Source organism: Mobula birostris, chromosome 10 (assembly GCF_030028105.1).
Source record: "Mobula birostris isolate sMobBir1 chromosome 10, sMobBir1.hap1, whole genome shotgun sequence".
NCBI classification, from domain to species: Eukaryota; Metazoa; Chordata; class Chondrichthyes; order Myliobatiformes; family Myliobatidae; genus Mobula; species Mobula birostris.
This window is the reverse complement of record NC_092379.1, coordinates 30,040,010-30,060,357: the sequence shown is the minus strand read 5'-3', so window position 1 is coordinate 30,060,357 and position 20,348 is coordinate 30,040,010. Positions and strand designations below refer to the sequence as shown.

The following is a 20,348-nucleotide window of genomic DNA, read 5'->3' as shown; positions in this document are numbered from 1 at the left end:
ACAATATACATTAATGATTGAGATGAAGGGATTAAAAGTAACGTTAGCAAATTTGCAGATGACACAAAGCTGGGTGGCAGTGTGAAATGTGAGGAAGATGTTATGAGAATACGGGGTGACTTGGACAGGTTGGGCAGAGACATGGCAGATGCAGTTTAATGTGGATAAATGTGAGGTTATCAACTTTGGTGACAAGAACAGGAAGGCAGATTACTATCTGAATGGTGTCAAATTAGGAAAAGGGGAAGTACAACGAGATCTGGGTGCCCTTATTCACCAGTCACTGAAAGTAAGCATACAGGTACAGCAGGCAGTGAAGAAAGTTAATGGCATGTTGGCCTTCATAACAGGGGGAGTTGAGTATAGGAGCAAAGAGGTCCTTCTGCAGTTGTACATGGCCCTGGTGAGACCCCACCCGGAGTATTGTGTGCAGTTTTGGTCTCCAAATTTGAGGAAGGACATTCTTGCTATTGAGGGAGTGCAGCGTAGGTTCACTGTGTTAATTCCAGGGATTGCGGGAATATCATATGTTGAAAGACTGGAGCGACTGGGCTTGTATACAGTGAAATCTAGAAGGATGAGAGGGGATCTGATTGAAACATATAAGATTATTAAGGGATTGGACACGCTAGAGGCAGGAAATGTTGGGGGAGTCCAGAACCAAAGGCCACAGTTTAAGAATAAGGGGTAGGCCATTTAGAACGGAGTTGATGAAAAACTTTTTCACACAGAGAGTTGTGAATCTGTGGAATGCTCTGCCTCAGAAGGCAGTGGAGGCCAATTGTCTGGATTCTTTCAAGAAAGAGTTAGATAGAGCTCTTAATGATAGCAGAGTAAAGGGATATGGGGAGAAGGCAGGAACGGAGTACTGATTGTGAATGATCAGCCATGATCACAGTGAATGGCGGTTCTGGCTCGAAGGGCCGAATGGCCTATTCCTGCACTTATTGTCTATTGTCTATCGTTAAGAGCAAAAGGATTGGAAGGGACAAAATTGGTCCTCTGGAAGATTGGAATGGCAATCTACACGTGGAAACAAAAGAGAAAGGAGGAGATCTTAAAAGGATTTTTTTGCATCTATATTTACCCGGGGGACGGACACACAGTCTATAAAAGTGAGGCAAAGCAACAGCAAGGACGTGGACCGTACACAGATTACAAACAAGGAGTTGTTTGCCGTCCCGAGGCAAATCAGTAGGATGGACCAATAGCAAGGGCCTGACAAGCTTTTCCCTCGGACCCTGTGGGAGGCAAGTGTAGAAACTGTAGGGCCCCTACCAGAGATACCTAAATCATCCTCAGCAACAGGTGGGTTACCAGAGCATTGAAATATAACTAATGTTGTTCTGCTGTTACCAGAAAAGTTGATGAAGCAAGGCAGTGGATGTTGTCTACGTGGACTTCAGCAAGGTCCCGCATTCAAGATGAGGTAGTAAATTGGATTAGACATTGGCTTTGTGGGGGAGCCAGAGAGTGGTCGTAGATTGTTGTCTCTCCTACTGGAGGCCTGAGACTAGTGGAGTGCTGGGTACGTTGTTGTTCGTCATCAATATTGATGATAATGTCGTTAACTTGATCAGCAAACTTACGGATGACACCAAGACTGGGGAGTGTAGTGAGCAGCGAGGGAAACATAGAAACATAGAAAATAGGTGCAGGAGTAGGCCATTTGGCCCTTCGAGCCTGCAGTGCCACTCAGTACGATCATGGCTGATCATCCAACTCAGAACCCTGTACCTGCCTTCTCTCCATACCCCCGATCCCTTTAGCCACAGGGCCATATCCAACTCCCTCTTAAATATAGCCAGTGAACTGGCCTCAACCGCTTCCTGTGGCAGAGAATTCCACAGATTCACCACTCTCTGTGTGAAGAAGTTTTTCCTCATCTCGGTCCTAAAAGGCTTCCCCTTTATCCTCAAACTGTGACCCCTCATTCTGGACTTCCCCAACATCGGGAACAATCTTCCTGCATCTAGCCTGTCCAATCCCTTTAGGATCTTATACGTTTCAATCAGATCCCCCCTCAATCTTCTAAATTCCGACGAGTATAAGCCTGGTATGCGAATGGTATGCTGGCATTTATAGCGAGAGGATTTGAGTACAGGAGCAGGGAGGTACTACTGCAGTTGTACAAGGCCTTGGTGAGACCACACCTGGAGTATTGTGTGCGGTTTTGGTCCCCTACTCTGAGGAAAGACATCCTTGCCATAGAGGGAGTACAGAGAAGGTTCACCAGATTGATTCCTGGGATGGCAGGACTTTAATATGAAGAAAGACTGGATGAACTGGGCTTGTACTCGTTGGAATTTAGAAGATTGAGGGGGGATCTGATTGAAACGTATAAGATCCTAAAGGGATTGGACAGGCTAGATGCAGGAAGATTGTTCCTGATGTTGGGGAAGTCCAGAACGAGGGGTCACAGTTTGAGGATAGAGGGGAAGCCTTTTAGGACCGAGATTAGGAAAAACTTCTTCACACAGAGAGTAGTGAATCTGTGGAATTCTCTGCCACAGGAAACAGTTGAGGCCAGTTCATTGGCTATATTTAAGAGGGAGTTAGATATGGCCCTTGTGGCTACGGGGGTCAGGGGGTATGGAGGGAAGGCTGGGGCGGTGTTCTGAGTTGGATGATCAGCCATGATCATAATAAATGGCGGTGCAGGCTCGAAGGGCCGAATGGCCTACTCCTGCACCTATTTTCTATGTTTCTGTGTTTCTAGTCGATCCAGTCCTTCATCATATGAAAGTCCTGCCATCCCAGGAATCAATCTGGTGAAGCTTCTTTGTACCCCCTCTATGGCAAGAATGTCTTTCCTCAGATTAGGGGACCAAAACTGCACACACTGCTCCAGGTGTGGTCTCACCAAGGCCTTGTACAATTGCAAAGCTTGCAGCGGGACCTAGATCAGCTGGAAAGCTGAACTGAAAAAATGGCGGATAGGATTTAATCCAGTCAAATGTGAGGTGTTGCACTTTGGGAGGACAAGGCAGGGTAGGTCTTCCACAGTGAACACTGATCTCTGCGGCACTCCACTAGCCGCCTACCTACTGAGGAGTGCGGTAGAGCAGAAGGATCTGGGAATACAGGGCCACAATTCATTGAAAGTGGTGTCACATGTAGATAGGGTCATAAAGAAAGCTTTTGGTATATTGGCCTTCATACTGAGTGCAAGAGTTAGGTTGATATATTGAAGTTGCATAAGACATTGGTAAGGCCTAATTTGGTGCACTGTGTGCAGTTTTGGTCGCCTACCTACAGGAAAGGTGTAAGTAAGATTGAAAGAGTTACAGAGAAAATTTACAAGGATTTTGCCGGGAATGGAGACTCTGAGTTATAGGGGAAGATTAAATCGGTTAAAACTTCATTCTCTAGAATGTAGAAGATTGAGTGGAGATTTAATATAGAGGTACAAAATAATGAGGGTATAGACAGAACAAATGCCATATGTTTCCACTGGGGTTGGGTGGGACTACAACTAGAGGTTATGGGTTATGGATAAACGATGAAATGTTTAAACATGAGGGAAAACGTTTTCAGTCGGAGGGTGGTGAGAGTGTGGGGTGAACTGCCAGTACAAGTCGTAGACATGATTTCGATTTCAACGTTTAAGAGAATTTTGGATAGGCACCTGGATGGGAGGGTTAAGAAGGAGTATGGTGCGGGTGCAAATCGATGGAACTGGGCAGTTTAAATGGTTCCGCGCAGACTAGATGGGCAGAAGGGCCTGTTTCTGTGCTGTACGTATCTATGACATCATAACCATCCCGGCCAACGAATTCCTAACACTAACTTGTAAAACGTGATAACACACACACACACACAAGACCTTCTGGGGTTTTTGTTCTTGCCACGGTTTATTGATCGCATTAGACGGAACTTGGTGAATGACTTATGATCAGTTAGCTGAGGCCGAGCGCTGACACACAGACCCTCTGTGCGCGCACCGATGCCGAGACTTAGTGGTAAAACGGAAAGGAAAACACAACGCCAACTACATCACAGAGAAACGAAGAGAAATGAAAGCCGCCCCCCTCCCCACCGCACCGATCGAGATGTTTTAAATCAAAGTCTTCCCTAATATGCATTTGCCTATCTCTACAGTGTACTCCCAATATCACATCTGTTAGTGCTTAATATGGAGAGCAGGCATAGGTACAAACTGATATCGCCTCTGCCTGCGTGTCCGAGCCTGCACTTGTTTATCTATAGCACACACTGTGAGTGCTGCAGCGTCTGTGCTTGTGTCTCTCTCTGTGTCTGTGCGTGGCTGTGTGCGTCTGTATGTCTGATCGCAACGGGGGACTCGTCCTCTCCGTCCGTGCCGTCCCCAAACTCCTACGAGTCCTCCCTCTGCCCTGTCCCTCAGGTAATCCCAACACCCCGCCCCCATCAGAGCGGTGTCACCACGATCCATGGATCTGTCTACCCGCTCCCCCTTCCAATCATGCCCACGCTCCTGCCCCGTACCCACATACTGGGCGGTGATGGGGGAAATTCAAGCGGCTGGGTGGGACTCAAAGTGCAGTGGAAGAGGGTAGTGCCCGGGGGAGGGGGAGGTCGCAGGAGGACTGTTAGTGAGCTTCCCCTGCCGGCTCCGATTTTGTTGCGGCTTTTGCAGCGGCTGCGATGTTTGCACATCACGGGCACTGTCCTCGTTCCTTCGCTTTCCTTTCCCAACCACCCCGCCACTTTTTACTCACACACACACACACACACACACACACACACTTACGCGCACATTCACTCACACTCAACTCACACATTTATACTAATCCCACTTTAATCCACATCTCTGCAACCATTCAACTCCCTTTATCCTGGATCGTTCCCAAAGCCCCCTTCCCGTGTCTACCCAGACAATGCCCCACCTAACCAACATCTGATCTTGTCGTTCAGATCCCTGGTTCTCCGCAGCACCATCCTGAAGGCACCGGGGCCGGGTTGTAGAATGGACAAGTTGGCCTCACCCCGAACCATTTACACATCAGCTTGTGATGGAGCGGAAAGATCCCGTAGGTTCCAGCCCACTGCATCCTCTCTGGATAGGCTGTGCCAGGCCGAGCAGGAGGCCACAGCTCCAGTTGCCCGACAGAGGAATGGCCAACTAGTATTTAAAGACCATTCCCACATCCACCCCATCTCTTCCTTTGATGAAAACGGGCACAACACTAAGTGCCGGCAAGAAACGGGACAGCCGATGGCCACCTTCCCCAACCCAGTAGAAACAGGACAGCCGATGGCCACCTTCTCCAACCCAGTAGAAACAGGACAGCCGATGGCCACCTTCCCCAACCCAGTAGAAACAGGACAGCTGGCTGTCACCTTCCTCAACCCACGAGATGGCGGAGGCATTGGGTAGTAGTAAAACGAGCGCCCCCAACTGAAGGCAAAGTTCTTCTGCAACAAAGCAGCCTCCCACGTTTTGTCATCCCGAAGACATCTGTGCGTTAATAATATAGCAATGTTGCAGAGTGCTGGGGCAGCCAGGTGAATGCTCGCATCACACACCTCCATCAACTAGCCACACTGCCGTGTTGATGAACTGGCAGCTTCATAGGGCATGGACAACATCACTGCCTGCGTTCCCCTTTGAGACACACACCCTGCTCTCCCCAATTGGCCCCGTTGTTGTTCTTTGACAAATTGGGCACTGGGGCAGAATGTTCGTCCGTGCCCTCATCAAAGTAGCTGGCAAGGTCCCTATCACATTGACTGCCCATGACACTCGAGCTGGCATGCCTCTGTGCTTTGGCAAAATGCTAACATTGTTGGGTGCTGTGAGTAAAACAGTTGACCCCTCTCTTAACTGAAATGTCCGCATGTCCATTGGACTGGCCATATCATCGTATGTGGACAGCGAATGCTGGTATCGCTGGGAGCTGGCAAAGTTGCTATGCCATGATGAATTGACAATGTCTTCCTGCCATTTCAAACTGACTGACCAGACCACCCATCTCCACCACTCCCATCAAATTCGCCAAGTTGTTGTACGTAGACATATCAGCCATGTACTACAAGAGGGCTACCCGCTTCCTAATCCGTTCTGCCCCATCACAGTAGCTGCTCGTGTCATCATCAAAATAGCTGCCTGCTGTATCATTATTTTATACATCATTATGGCTATGTGCCCTTACCAAAATGGCCACCTGTGCCCTTACTAAAATGGCCACCCATGCCCTCATCAAAATGGCCTCACCCTTCTCTGATACCACTTCCTGTGGGACGCCCTCCTTACACAGTGGGCCCCCTCGCCCCTCTTGCCCCCCTCCACACCAGCGGCATGGAATTACTAAACACTTCTACCTAGCTCCTCACCCTGTGGTGGAGAGGGAGAGTGTGAGGGAGGAAGCAAGGTAGGTTATCCGGAGGGTGGATGGAGAGGTGAGGGAGAGGACTGGTAGAAACGTACAGAGTGGGAATTGTTAGCACAGGGCAAGAGGTTGGAGCATGATGGAGATAGCCCTCACATTTACACAGAGAAGGAAACCCACCCGTCCCACCACAGGAAAATAAAATAAACACAGCCCACACGGTTATGTGTTAATCCGCTTGCATTCTGTACCCCAACCCCAAAACGAAAATTAGTCTATGTAATGATTTACGGTTTGCCCAAATCCCTCGCGATTCGATGACAGACACCTGCCAGTGTCTCCGCAGAGAGCCTAGCCCCTTCCCCAGACTCTATTCCCTCTCTCCCCCACCATCTCCTTCCCTCCTCCGGCCCCTCCAAGCACCCTCGCTGGCCTTCAGCAGGAGACTTCCATGGTCTGGGAGGGGCTGGAGGCCAGTTGACCCCCATCACTGCCCTGTGACAGGGTGCGGGAGCGGCTGTGGGATCCGTCCACAGAGGCGCCCGACAGGGAAGTCGTGCGGGAGCGAGACAGGCGTGTCATCCCTACGGAGGGCACTGTGGGTGGGAGGATAGGGGAGGTGAGGAGAAGGAGAGAGGGTAGTGAGGGGAAGGAGAGGGGGAGCGAGGGGAAGGAGAGGGGGAGTGTGGGCAGGGGAGGAGAAGGGCAAGTGGGAATGAGAGGAGAGAGAGAGAGAAGGGGAGGCAGTGAGAGATTGATTTATCAAGGTGAACAGGTCCCTTCCCTTGACCTCCAACTCCCAAACCCCACCAGCTCCCCCTCATAGGAAGCCATGCAAAGCGAGCCCCCACTCTCCACTGCCCCGGATACTCTGGGGTTCAGGGGAAAGACAGTGAGCCAGGGAGAGAGGGGAGGTCACCATCCCATAACAAGTGGTCGTCCTTTCAGGATGGAGGATGGAGAGAAATTCCTTCCCAACCACCCTCCACCCCTGCCTGCCACCACCCCAACCCTGCCAGCAGGAGGCATGGCAGTACATTTTGGATGTGAAGGGAACAGAGGCAGACAAGGTTAGTGCGGTGGGTGGAGAGTGGGGCTGGTCAGTGAGGGCTAGAAGAGAAGGGCCAAACAGCCTCGCGGTGCAGACATTTTCCCGAGGTGTCGATACTCCGGCCGCTACATGCTACAAGGTGACATGCAGAGAGGGGTTCGTCATGCAGGAGGGCATGGGGGGGGTTTGTGTTTGGTGAAGGGGTGGTGGTGTTGGAGGGGTGTTAGTACCTGCTCCCACACTGAGGCGACGGTGGACCACGTGTGGGACTGTCAGACAGGCCGGAGGCAGCGAGAGGGGGGGGAATGTGGGAGAGCAAACACAGAGAGAGAGAGAAAGACCAATGCAAAAGTTTGAGAGACTCACCCAAGAAAAGACCCTGCTCTTGCACCGGGACATTACCCTCCTTCACATCCCTCCCACCAACCCACACTCCAGGGCACCCCTCCCCTATCTATGTGCACAGGGATCCCTCCCTCACTGGCCCCATAACACCCTCTCAGACACTGTGACCCTCCACCACCTACCTCAGACCACACCCTCTCCACCAGGATCCTTTCTCCTGCAAAGCATCCTCTCCAATTGTCCTACACCACCCACACTAAACCTCCCACATCCTCCCTCCCCTCCCATCCTCCCACAAACCAACCCTCCAGAGTCCACAGGACAGCCACTCCCCTCAGTTACCCTCCACCTCTCCCCCCCCCCACTCCACAGAGCCACCCAGCACTCCGAAGCCCGCTGTTGTTCACCCTCCTGTTCGGCGCCACTCGGTCCCCTCACTTCCCAGTCCTGCCACCTCACTCCCATCGCAGCCCCTCGGAGGCGCAAACCCCGACAGAAAGTGTCACAAAACTCACTGTAGCCCATTCCCTGCACAAAGTACTTGAAGGCTTCTGCCAGCTTTCCCGGCTGCAGACAGAGGGGGTGGAGAGAGAGAGAGAGAGAGAGAGAGAGTAGAGCATGTGAATTGAAGCAGCAGTGGAAACCATTAATGGGGGGAACGACCCCCATCATACTGTGGGTGGTGATTTTGCTGCAGAAGTCCTTTTGCGCGTGAATGTGGTGATCGTTGTCCATTCAGTTGCAGTGTGTTTCTCTCACCAGATGGTGACGCTGTTCTTACACCTGCTGTGTGGTCCTCCCACCAGTGTGTGGCAATGTTCCCCACTTGCAGTGTGGTCCTCCCACCAGTGCACGGGGCGGTTTCCCAATATAACTAATGTGCTCCTCCCACCAGAGAGACCAGATGTCCCCTGTTAGCAGTGTGATCCTCCTACCAGAAGGTGACGCTGCCACCCCACTGCTGCATGGTCCTCCCACCCACAAAGTTTGCTAATGCACCTAATTCCCCCTTCCTCTGTTCCATCCTCCCTCCCAGCCCCTACCCGCCCTCCCTCTTCCTGTAACCTGTGCCACTCCTGCAGTTCTTACTTCTGCTTCTCTTGAGTAGGACCTGAGTGCCAGCCAGCACTGATCACCCGATCACCCATCCCTCCCCTCGAGAAGGTGGGTGGTCAGCCACTTGCCCACTCACTCTCCCTCTTAAACCACTGCAGTCCTCCTGGGGAAGGTGCTGCTATGCAGGGCCTTCGGGGAGAGAGGCCAAGAGCAGACCAACGAGAACCACGTCGGGATTCCCAAGGTCCAAAAGAAGTGACTAGGAACTACCTCTAAACCTTCCCCACCACCCCACAAACACACACACAGCATGACTTCCCCACTCTCCTCCGAATCAACCCAACCACAAACCTCCTCCTGGTGCCCAGAAATCAGGGTATCCACAGATGCCCACACAATGCACTGCCCCAGTGGTGGGAGGACCACACTGCAAGTGGATCAATAACATTGCCCCAGTGGTGGGAGGAACACACTGCAGGTAGAGCAACCAAGCTGCTCATTGTCGGGACGCTAATACCACATGAACCAAAATTTCAGGTTCCTCTGAAGCACCCCAGTTCCCATTTCACAATATAACAATGCCACCAGAGTCCTTGACCGGTCACAAGGACTGCAAGTGGAATAGGTTCATATCTATCTACTCACAATGAATTTGGAGATAGTCACAGGCAGAGGATCAGTCTCATGTCTCACTCACCCCTCTCCTTGCCCCCCTGCAATTTACCCTTTCTCTAACATTTCAACTATCTCTCACCCACCCCTGGAGTCACCCTTCACACACACACACAGTGGGGTGGGTGAGGTGTTGATTCCCAGCAGCTGATTAACTCATCAATCCAACGTCACTTGAACATAGGAGGGAGGACCCAGCGTACACACTGAGAACGCAGGATGTCACAATGGAACCTATGGCTTGTGAGCCGAAAGGCAGTGGCTCTGACCACGGGGTGACCTGTCTGCATGTTCCTCCAGAAACATGCACTCACCACAAACCCCTCTCCAGCCCCAATTATGAGAGAGAGAGAGAGAAAGCGAGCAGACCTACCTGAGTGATCTGGGGCTGGCCGCCACCGTCTGCCATCTGTGTGGGATAGAGAGAGAGAGAGAGAGAGAGTGAGAGACTGTCAGAGGGGAATTCTGGACATTGAGACTGTGAAAGCAATGCACTCACTCCAAAATCACATGATTTATTTCCAGAGGACATGTAGCCCTGAGAGGGGAGTCTCTGCTGAAAGCAGCCCTGTAGATCACAGGCAGACCCACCATGCAAGACAGCACCATGATTCCAGGGTCCACCTGAACTTCCCTCTGATCTTAACAGTGGGTGCAGAAGCCATTCAGCCCATCACAGAACACTGCTGTTCATCTTGGCCAACCTCCCTGTACACAGATCTTTGCTCCCTAACCTGATCCCATTGATTCTGTCTCCACGCCACCCTCCAAACGATTCCCAACTGACTGCACCCCTTCCCATTCACTCTCCATACACAATCCCAACAGACCCACCCCTTCCCATTCTCTCCCACCATACACAATCCCAATGGACCCCATCCCTTCCATTCTCTCCCACCATCCACAATCCCAACAGACTCCACCCCTTCCCATTCACTCCCACTGTACACAATCCAACAGACCCCACCCCTTCCCATTCACTCTCCAAACACAATCCCAATGGACCCCACCCCTTCCATTCACTCCCACCATCCACAATCCCAACAGACCCCACCCCTTCCCATTCTCTCCACCATACACAATCCCAATGGACCCCACCCCTTCCATTCACTTCCACCATACACAATCCCAACAGACCCCACCCCTTCCCATTCTCTCCCACCATACACAATCCCAATGGACCCCACCCCTTCCATTCACTCCCACCATACACAATCCCAATGGAACCCCACCCCTTCCATTCACTCCCACCATACACAATCCCAACAGACTCCACCCCTTCCCATTCACTCCCACCATACACAATCCCAATAGACCCCACCCCTTCCCATTCATTCCCACCATCCACAATCCCAACAGACCCTACCCCTTCCCATTCACTCCCACCGTTCACAATCCAACAGACCCCACCCCTTCCCATTCACTCCCACTGTACACAATCCAACAGACCCCACCCCTTCCATTCACTCCCACCATCCACAATCCCAACAGACTCCACCCCTTCCCATTCATTCCCACCATCCACAATCCCAACAGACCCCACCCCTTCCCATTCTCTCCCACCATACACAATCCCAATGGACCCCACCCCTTCCATTCACTCCCACCATCCACAATCCCAACAGACTCCACCCCTTCCCATTCATTCCCACCATCCACAATCCCAACAGACTCCACCCCTTCCCATTCATTCCCACCATCCACAATCCCAACAGACTCCACCCCTTCCCATTCACTCCCACTGTACACAATCCAACAGACCCCACCCCTTCCCATTCACTCCAGACATACACAATCCCAACAGACCCCACCCCTTCCCATTCACTCCCACCGTACACAATCCAACAGACTCCACCCCTTCCCATTCACTCCCACCATACACAATCGCAATAGACCCCACCCCTTCCCATTCATTCCCACCATCCACAATCCCAATAGACCCTACCCCTTCCCATTCACTCCCAACATACCCCACCACTTCCCATTCAATCCCACCATCCATAATCCCAACAGACCCCACCCCTTCCCATTCATTCCCACCATCCACAATCCCAATAGACCCCACCCCTTCCCATTCACTCCCAACATACACAATCCCAATAGACCTCACCCCTTCCCATTCATTCCCACCATCCACAATCCCAACAGACCCCACCCCTTCCCATTCACTCCAACCATACACAATCCCAAGACTCCACCCCTTCCCATTCATTCCCACCATCCACAATCCCAACAGACTCCACCCCTTCCCATTCAATCCCACCATCCACAATCCCAACAGACCCTACCCCTTCCCATTCACTCCCACCATCCACAATCCCAACAGACCCCACCCCTTCCCATTCACTCCCACCATACACAATCCCAATAGACCCCACCCCTTCCCATTCATTCCCACCATCCACAATCCCAATAGACCCTACCCCTTCCCATTCACTCCCAACATACCCCACCACTTCCCATTCAATCCCACCATCCATAATCCCAACAGACCCCACCCCTTCCCATTCACTCCCACCATACACAATCCCAATGGACCCCACCCCTTCACATTCACTCCCACCATACACAATCCCAATGGACCCACCCTTCCCATTCATTCCCACCATCCACAATCCCAATAGACCCCACCCCTTCCCATTCACTCCCAACATACACAATCCCAACATACCCCACCACTTCCCATTCACTCCCACCATCCACAATCCCAACAGACCCCACCCCTTCCCATTCACTCCTACCATCCACAATCCCAACAGACCCCACCCCTTCCCATTCACTCCCACCATCCACAATCCCAATAGACCTCACCCCTTCCCATTCATTCCCACCATCCACAATCCCAACAGACCCCACCCCTTCACATTCACTGCCACCATCCACAATCCCAATGGACCCCACCCCTTCCCATTCACTCCCACCATCCACAATCCCAACAGACCCCACCCCTTCCCATTCACTCCCACCATCCACAATCCCAATGGACCCCACCCCTTCCCATTCACTCCCACCATCCACAATCCCAATGGACCCCACCCCTTCCCATTTCTTCCCACCACACTCAAACTCGAATTGTTCACAACCTACATCAGTTTCCAGATCCCAGGGCCACCTACCGAATGGGGAGTAAGACAACCCCCATCGCCCCTCCTTCTAAAATCAGCCCCCCCCCACCCGCTAACTAACTGTTAACTCCCCTACCTTGAGGAAGGACGTCTGAGTGGGGTCCAGTTTCGAGTTGCACTCCACCTGGAACATTTGACGAGGTGTAGATTATTCGACAACGCAGCGAGTGAAGACGGAGCAGAGGTACAACCCCAGAAACCTGACCCCTAGTCCGTGCCAGAGCACCCAGCCACCCAGCACAATGCAGAGAGATTGAGGGTCCTGGAGAAGGGTCCAGAGGACTCTGTTTTTATTTTGTTTTCCTTGCAACAAAGTAGTTGAGGGTTGGGTGAATAGGAGGGAGGGAGCAGTGCAGCTGGGTTCCCTGGCCAGAGAGGTCATTAAACAGAGGAGGAGATGGAGTGGAGAGATGCATTTGTATAGACGCATAGAAACATAGAAATGGATGTGGAATTAAAATGTGTGGCCACTGGAAGATCCTGCTTTCTCTGGCAGTTCCACATCCCATTCCTATTCTGACATGTCTATCCACGGCCTCCTCTACTGTAAAGATGAAGCCACACTCAGGTTGGAGGAACAACACCTTATATTCCGTCTGGGTAGCCTCCAACCTGAGGCATGAACATTGACTTCTCTAACTTCCGCTAATGCCCCACCTCCCCCTCGTACCCCATCCGTTATTTATTTATATACACACATTCTTTCTTTCTCTCCTTTTTCTCCCTCTGTCCCTCTGACTATACCCCTTGCCCATCCTCTGGGTTCCCCCCCCCCTTTCCTTCTCCCTGGGCCTCCTGTGCCATGATCCTCTTGTATCCCCTTTGCCAATCATCTGTACAGCTCCCGGCTCCATCCCTCCCCCCGCCCCCGTCTTCTCCTATCATTTTGAATCTCCCCCTCTCCCTCCCATTTTCAAATCTCTTACTAGCTCTGCCTTCAGTTAGTCCTGATGAAGGGTCTCAGCCCGAAACATCAACTGTACCTCTTCCTAGAGATGCTGCCTGGCCTGCTGCGTTCACCAGCAACTTTGATGTGTGTTGCTTGAATTTCCAGCATCTGCAGAATTCCTCGTGTTTACAATTCTCATAAAGCATGCTCCCCAATCCGGGCAACGTCCTTGTAAATCTCCTCTGCAGCCTTTCTATGGTTTCCACATCCTTCCTCTAGTGAAGTGACCAGAACTGAGCACAGTACTCAAAATGGGGTTTGACCAGGGTCCTATATAGCTACAACATTACCTCTGGGCTCCTAAACTCAATCCCACGATTGATGAAGGCCCATAGACTGATAGAGGACTTTCTCTTACCCATTGCATTCTGGGAGCAGCAGCCCTCCAACGCCAAGCCCCTCTGAAACCAAGCCTCTCCTCAGCTGACAGCCACATCGACCCACCCCACCAACTACTGTGGATGAAAGCAGTCAGAGGGGAGAGCCAGGGGAGATAGGGGAGAGCCAGGTCTAAACTGAACAAAATTCCAACCTCTCCTATCTTGCATCTTGGTGCAAGTCATAAATCAGGCAGTTTCTTTGCTGCTGTGCATTCTGGTAGCTCTGACTCTCCATTAGTCGATCTGAACTCTTCCGACTGAAAGTTGCTTGAACTTCCTACAACCTCGCCCCCAACCTGAACTACCCAGTCAGGGATTTCACTCCAGTGCCTGAGGGTGGCAGGAAGTTCCCAACACAAACTCCCCAACCCAGTCAGAGATTTTGCCTCAGCCCTGAGGATGGAAGGAAGTCCCTAACACAAACTCCCCTACCCAGTCTGGGATTTTGCCCCAGGGCCTGACTGTGGGTCAGTCAGGAAAATTCCTGGAAAGCTTGTAATTACGAAAACAGAGTGATCAAAACCCTTAGCAGGTCAACAGCTTCTGTGGAGAGGGAAATCGAATTAACGTTTCAAGTCAAAGATCCTCCATCAGAATTAGGACAGGTGGGGCACTCTCTCAACTCATCCTTTCTTCCTCTCTCTTACACTCTCTCTCCCTTTCCCTCTCTTCCACTCTCTCTTTCACTCTGTCTGTCTCCCATTCTCTCTTTCCCTCCACCCTCTTCCCCTCCCCCCGGCTCTCTGACCCCTTCCGCCACTCTCCCTCTTTCTATTCCTTTTCTCCCTCTCTGATTTACCTCACTTTCCCCCACTTCTCCCTCTCTACCACCCCTTCTCTTTCTTTCCCTCCCTCCCCATTCTCCCCCAACCCATCCCCCTCTCCTCTCTCCACTCCCTCATCCCATTCTCCCTCTCTCCCACAAAGCCTTCTTATCTCTTTCTCCCACTTCCTTCTGTCTAAATCTTCAACACGTTTCATCTCCCCTTTCACCATCTTTCCATTTTGCCCACTCCAGCCCTCCTTACTCCCTCCCATTCTCCCCACCCACCGCCACCCCCCAAGGAGAGCCCCGGACCCAGCACATTTCTCTCCGCAGATGCCACATGTCCGAGTCTTCCTGGAACTTTCCGATCCCCTCTCACGGTGGGGAGCCTTCGTTGTGCATTAACAGAACGCTGCTGAAAGGGGAAGGAGAAGTGGATTTCTTTCACTTTGGGGGGTCTCTGGGGAGCAGTTTGAAGGGGAGGGGCCACAACACACGGGCAAGTTGTGGCGGATACCGCGTTGGAGGTGTTGGGACGCAGATCCTACTGTCCAGAAGCCGCGAGGCAGACCGGGAGGACCCAACAACAGACTCCTCCCCGTGACATGCAGGGGTAGAGTTGGGGAGAGAAGGTGTCAGACGAGCATCTTACCACAGCATCCTCATGAGGGGCCTGGTCTCCCACCACCAGCATCACTGGGCACCTGTGGGTGGGGCAGAACAGAGGGAGAAGTTCATGCCAGCAAGTCAAGGGTCACGAGCCCGGGGAGGGGGCAATCAGGCCCCTGAGGACATCAACCTTTCACCCTGGGGTTTGGCGGGTGGCGGGAGTGGATGTTGGTGTGGGAGCCACGAAGAGCCCTAGGGAGGGGGAATGAGAACTGACCCTCTCCCTGCGCATTTCCCTTTTCCTTCCTGCCTCACATTCTTCTTATACTTTATTCTATTTCTTCCCGTATCTGTCTCGGCCGCTCATTACATCCCTCCATTTCTCTTTCTCCCCCATTTCTCTGCCCACTACTTTTTATTCTTTCCCCTCACTTCCTCCTCATCACTCCCTCCCACACCATCTTTCTCTCCCTCGCCACCTGTTCTTTCCATCTCTCTATCCAAACCTCACACTCTTTCCCTCCTCATTGCTCCCTCCCTCCCATCTCTTACTCCCTCCCAATCTCTTCTTCCTTCCATCTCTCCATCCTTCCCCATCTCTCTCCCTCCTCCCCTTTCTATTACTCCAGCTGTTTTCCTTCCTCCCCCATTTTTCTCTCCCTTCTTGCATTTCCCTCTTCCCTCCCTCTTTCCATCTCTCTCCACCTATCTCCCCCTCTCCTTGCATTTCAATTCTCTTTCTCATTCCATCTCTTCCTTCTCTCCGTCTCCCTCATGTCCCTCCGCATCTCTCCCTCTCTTGTCTCCACATCCCTCTCTCTCTTGTCACCTATCTCTCTCTCCTCCCACATGGCCCTTTCTCTCCCAACCCCACATCTCACACACCGTCTCACACATTTGAGTTTCACAACCAGAACTGGAAGATGTGGAGTCCCAGGGGGTCTATTTGCCTCGGGCTCCATATCCCTGCCCAGGCTCTGGTGAGGTCTACAGGCAGACCCAGGGCATGGGGCCAAGGCGTGGAAAACAAGGACAGAACCCAAATAAAAATCCTTACTTGAGAGACCCACCACCCTCTCGTTCGATGTCCAGGTCCCGGCGGCTGAGGAGAAAGGGAGAAAGAGAAGAGTATGAACAATTGTGTACGGCACAGGGTTGTAATTAGATAGGGGAGAGGAAGAGAGATGGGGAAGGAGATAGAGAGATGGGGTGAGAGAGAGAGATGGGGTGAGAGAGAGGTGGGGTGAGAGAGAGATGGCGTGAGAGAGAGAGGTGGGGTGAGAGAGAGGTGGGGTGAGAGAGAGAGATGGGGTGAGTGAGAGAGGTGGGGTGAGAGAGATGGGGTGAGAGAGAGATGGGTTGAGAGAGAGAGATCAGGAGGGAGAGAGAGGAGGGGAGGGACAGAGAGATGGGGACAGAGAGAGATGGGCAAGGAGAGAGCGTGAGATGGGGAGGGAGAGATCAAGAGAGAGAGAGATAGAAAGGGAGAGAGAAAGATGGAGAATGGGTGAGAGATGCGGAGGGAGAGAGAGGTGGGGTGAGAGAGAGATGGGGTGAGAGAGAGAGAGATGGGGTGAGAGAGAGATGGGGTGAGAGGGAGAGGTGGGGTGAGAGAGAGATGGGGTGAGAGAGAGAGAGAGATCAGGAGGGAGAGAGAGGAGGGGAGGGACAGAGAGATGGGGACAGAGAGAGATGGGCAAGGAGAGAGCGTGAGATGGGGAGGGAGAGATCAAGAGAGAGAGAGATAGAAAGGGAGAGAGAAAGATGGAGAATGGGTGAGAGAGATGGGGAGGGAGAGAGATGGAGAGAGAAAGATGGGGAGGGACTGAGAGATAGGGACAGAGAGAGATCAGAAGGGAGAGAGAGATAGAGATAGGAAGGGAGAGAGATGGAGAGAGAAAGATGGGGAGGGAGGGAGAGAGATGGGAGGGAGAGCGAAAGCTCGGAAGGGAGAGAAAGAACTGGGGAGAGTGTGAGAGCTGGGGAGAGAGAGTGGGAAAGAGAGATGGGGAGAGAGAGAAGGGGCAGTGAGAGAGAGAGATGGGGAGTGAATGAGGGAGATAGGATAGGGCGAGAGAAGGAGGAAGGGAGAGAAAGATAACACTAAAATAGTATTGTGGACAGAGAAGAATCGGGTTTAATATCACTGGAATATGTCATTTTGCAGTAGCAGTATATTGCAGTCGATAAAAAACTATAAATATAAGAAATGTATATTAAAAATAAATTAAATATGTAGTGCAAAAAGAGAGCAAAAAAAGAGAAAATAGTGTACAAGGGTTCATTGTCCGTTCGGAAAGTGAATGAAAAAACTGTTCCTAAAACGTTGCATGTGTGTGTATTTCGGGTTCCTGTACCTCCACCTTGATGGTAGTAATGAGAAGGGAGCATGTCCTGGGTGATGGGGGTCTTTAATGATAGACGCCACCTTTTTGAGGCATTGCCTTTTGGAGATTTCCTCCGTGATGGAGCTGACTGAGATACCACCTTTCTGTCTTTTCTTTTCCAATCTTGTGCAGTGGTCCCTCCATAGCAGACAGTGACGCAGCCAGTCAGAATGGTACATCTGTAGAAACTTGCGAGTGTCTTTGGTGACATTCCAAGTCTCCTCACACTCCCAAAGAAATCTTCTTCTTCTTCTTCGGCTGTCCATCGATTTCGATGTTGACTGAGGCCTGGGCAAGGTTCTATGGAAGACCGGCAGTTGCCCATGCTGCAAGTCTCTCCTCTCTATGCCACCGATGTTGTCCAAGGGAAGGGCACTAGGACCCATACAGCTTGGCACCAGAGTCGTCGCAGAGCAATGTGTGGTTAAGTGCTTTGCTCAAGGACACAACACGTTGCCTCAGCTGAGGCTCGAACTAGCGACCTTCAGATCACTAGACCGACACCTTAACCACTTGGCCATGCGCCAACACCCCAAAGAAATATAGCCACTGTATAATTGCATCAATATGCTGGTCTCACGATAGATCTTCAGAGACGCCGACACCCAGGAACATGAAACTGCTCACCCTCTCCACCGCTAATCCCGCAATGAGGACTGGAGTGTGTTCTCTCGACTTCTCCTTCCTTAAGTCCACAATCAAATCCTTGGTCTTACTGGCATTGAGTGTAAGGTTGTTATTTCAACACCACTCAACCAGCTTATCTATCTCACTTCTGTACACCTCCTCACAACCATCTGGAATTCTGCCAACAACAGTTGCGTCATCGGCAGATTTATAGAGGGTGTGCCTAACCACACAATCCATGAGTGGGCTTCGCATGCATTCTTGAGGTGCAGCAGGGTTCATTGTCAGCGAGGAGGAGACGTTATTTCTGAACGGCACTGACTGATGAGGAAGTCAAGCAAATGGTTGTAGAGGGCTAAGAGACACAGGGTTTGGAGCTTGATTAACTTGGTAAGTAAACTGAGGATTGGAATGCTTTTGAAAACCAACTGAAGGCAACTGAAAAAAGTCATAAGGCAGGAAAAGACGGAATATTAAGGTAAGCTAGGCAATAATACCTAAGACGATACCAAAAGTTTTTTCAGATATACTAAGAGTAAAATAGAGGTAAGAGACATTGTACCACCAGAAAACAACCACAGGGAGGTAGTAAAAGGGGACAAGGAAATGGCAGACGAACTGAATAAGCATTTTGTATCGCTGTTGAAGACTCTAGCAGTATGCCAGAAGTTCGAGAGTGTCAGGGGCCAGAAATGAGTGCAATCGCTATTACTAGAGAGAAGAGAAGGTGCTTGGGAAGCTGAAAGGTTTGATGGTAGATAACTCACCTGGCCCACATGGACTACATCTCAGGGTTCTGAAAGGGGTGGCTGAAGAGGCTGCAGAGGCATTAGTAATGATCTTTCAGGACTCACTAGACTCTGGCGTGGACTGGCAAATTGCAAATATCACTCCACTCTTCAAAAAGGGAAGGAGGCAGAAGACAGGATATTATAGTTAACCTGACCTCAGTGGTTGGGAAGATGTTGCAGTCAATTGTTAAGGGTGAGGTCCCAGGGTACTTGGAGGCATATGATAAAACAGGCCAGAATCCACGTGGTTTCCTTAAGGGAACGCCCTGCCTGACAAACCTGCTAGAATTCTTTGAAGAAATAACAAGCTGGATAGACAAAAGAGAATCAGTGGCTGTTGAATACTTGGATTTTCAGAAGGCCATTGACAAGGTGATGCAGGTGAGGCTGCTTAACAAGTTAAAAGCCCGTGGTATTGGGAAAGCGGTGCAGAAGAGGAAGCTGGACTATGCCGGGCACTTGTTAGGAGGTGGTGGACTGCAGAAATTGTTATTGGAAGGGATGATAGAAGGAAAGAGGGAAAGAGGAAGGCAGCGAACCACTTGGTACGATAATGTCAGGCAATGGACTGGGTTGAGTTATGCTGAAGCCAGAAAAAGAGCGCAAGATCGAGGAAGCTGGAGGTGCATAGCCGCCAACCCCGGATTTCAGGACTGACTGATTGGGAAAGCTACCAGCATGGAAAGGACATAGGCTGATGGGCAGAAGACAAAGAGTGGGAACAAAGGGAGCATTTGCTGGTTGGCTGCCGGTAACTAGCAGTGTTCCATAAGGGTCAGTATTGGGACAGCTTCTTTTTACAATATATGTCAATGATTGGATGATGGAATCAATGGCTTTGTGGTCAAGTTTGCAGACAATACAACGATATGCGGAGGGGCAGGTCGTACTGAGGAAACGGGGAACCACAGAGGGACTTACACAGATTAGAAGAGTGGACAAAGAAGTGGCAGATGGAATACAGTGTTGGGTAGTGTATGGTCATGCACTGTGGAAGAAGGAACAAAAGCATTGACTATTTTTTAAATGCACAGAAATTTCAAAACTCTGACGTGCAAAGGGTCTTGGGAATTCTCGTGAAGGGTTCCCTAAATGCTAACTTTCAGGTTGAGTCAGTGGTGAGGAAGGCAAATGCATTAATTTCAAAAGGGCTAGAATATAAAAGCGAGGATGTAATACTGAAGCTTTATATAAGGCACTGGTGGGAGCAATGAGGAAGGGTTAGTTAGCAATCTTGTCATGCAATGGCAAGCATTTAAAGATCGCATGGATGAACTGC

General features: G+C 51.1%; 1 protein-coding gene across 1 annotated transcript; it reads right to left on the bottom strand.

The window, feature by feature from the left end:
• Positions 1-3,827: 3,827 nt before the first annotated feature.
• On the bottom strand, positions 3,828-16,402 carry LOC140203931 (protein NDRG2-like). The gene is made up of 7 exons (XM_072270100.1): positions 16,322-16,402; positions 15,308-15,359; positions 12,637-12,684; positions 9,809-9,844; positions 8,223-8,274; positions 7,593-7,631; positions 3,828-6,907 (listed from the first exon to the last, which is right to left on the bottom strand). The coding sequence occupies exons 2-7, from the start codon at positions 15,347-15,349 to the stop codon at positions 6,747-6,749; spliced, it is 378 nt and encodes a 125-aa protein (XP_072126201.1). The 5' UTR covers positions 15,350-15,359; positions 16,322-16,402; the 3' UTR covers positions 3,828-6,746.
• Positions 16,403-20,348: the final 3,946 nt, after the last annotated feature.

Coding starts and splice junctions, on each gene's coding strand:
- LOC140203931 (XM_072270100.1), bottom strand. CDS start 15,349: ATGCTGGTGGTGGGAGACCAGGCCCCTCATGAGGATGCTGTG. Junction 7,632..8,222: donor TGTGCAGGGAATGGGCTACA/GTGAGTTTTGTG, acceptor CCTGTCTGACAG/TCCCACACGTGGTCCACCGT. Junction 6,908..7,592: donor TCGCCTCAGTGTGGGAGCAG/GTACTAACACCC, acceptor TCCCACCCACAG/TGCCCTCCGTAGGGATGACA.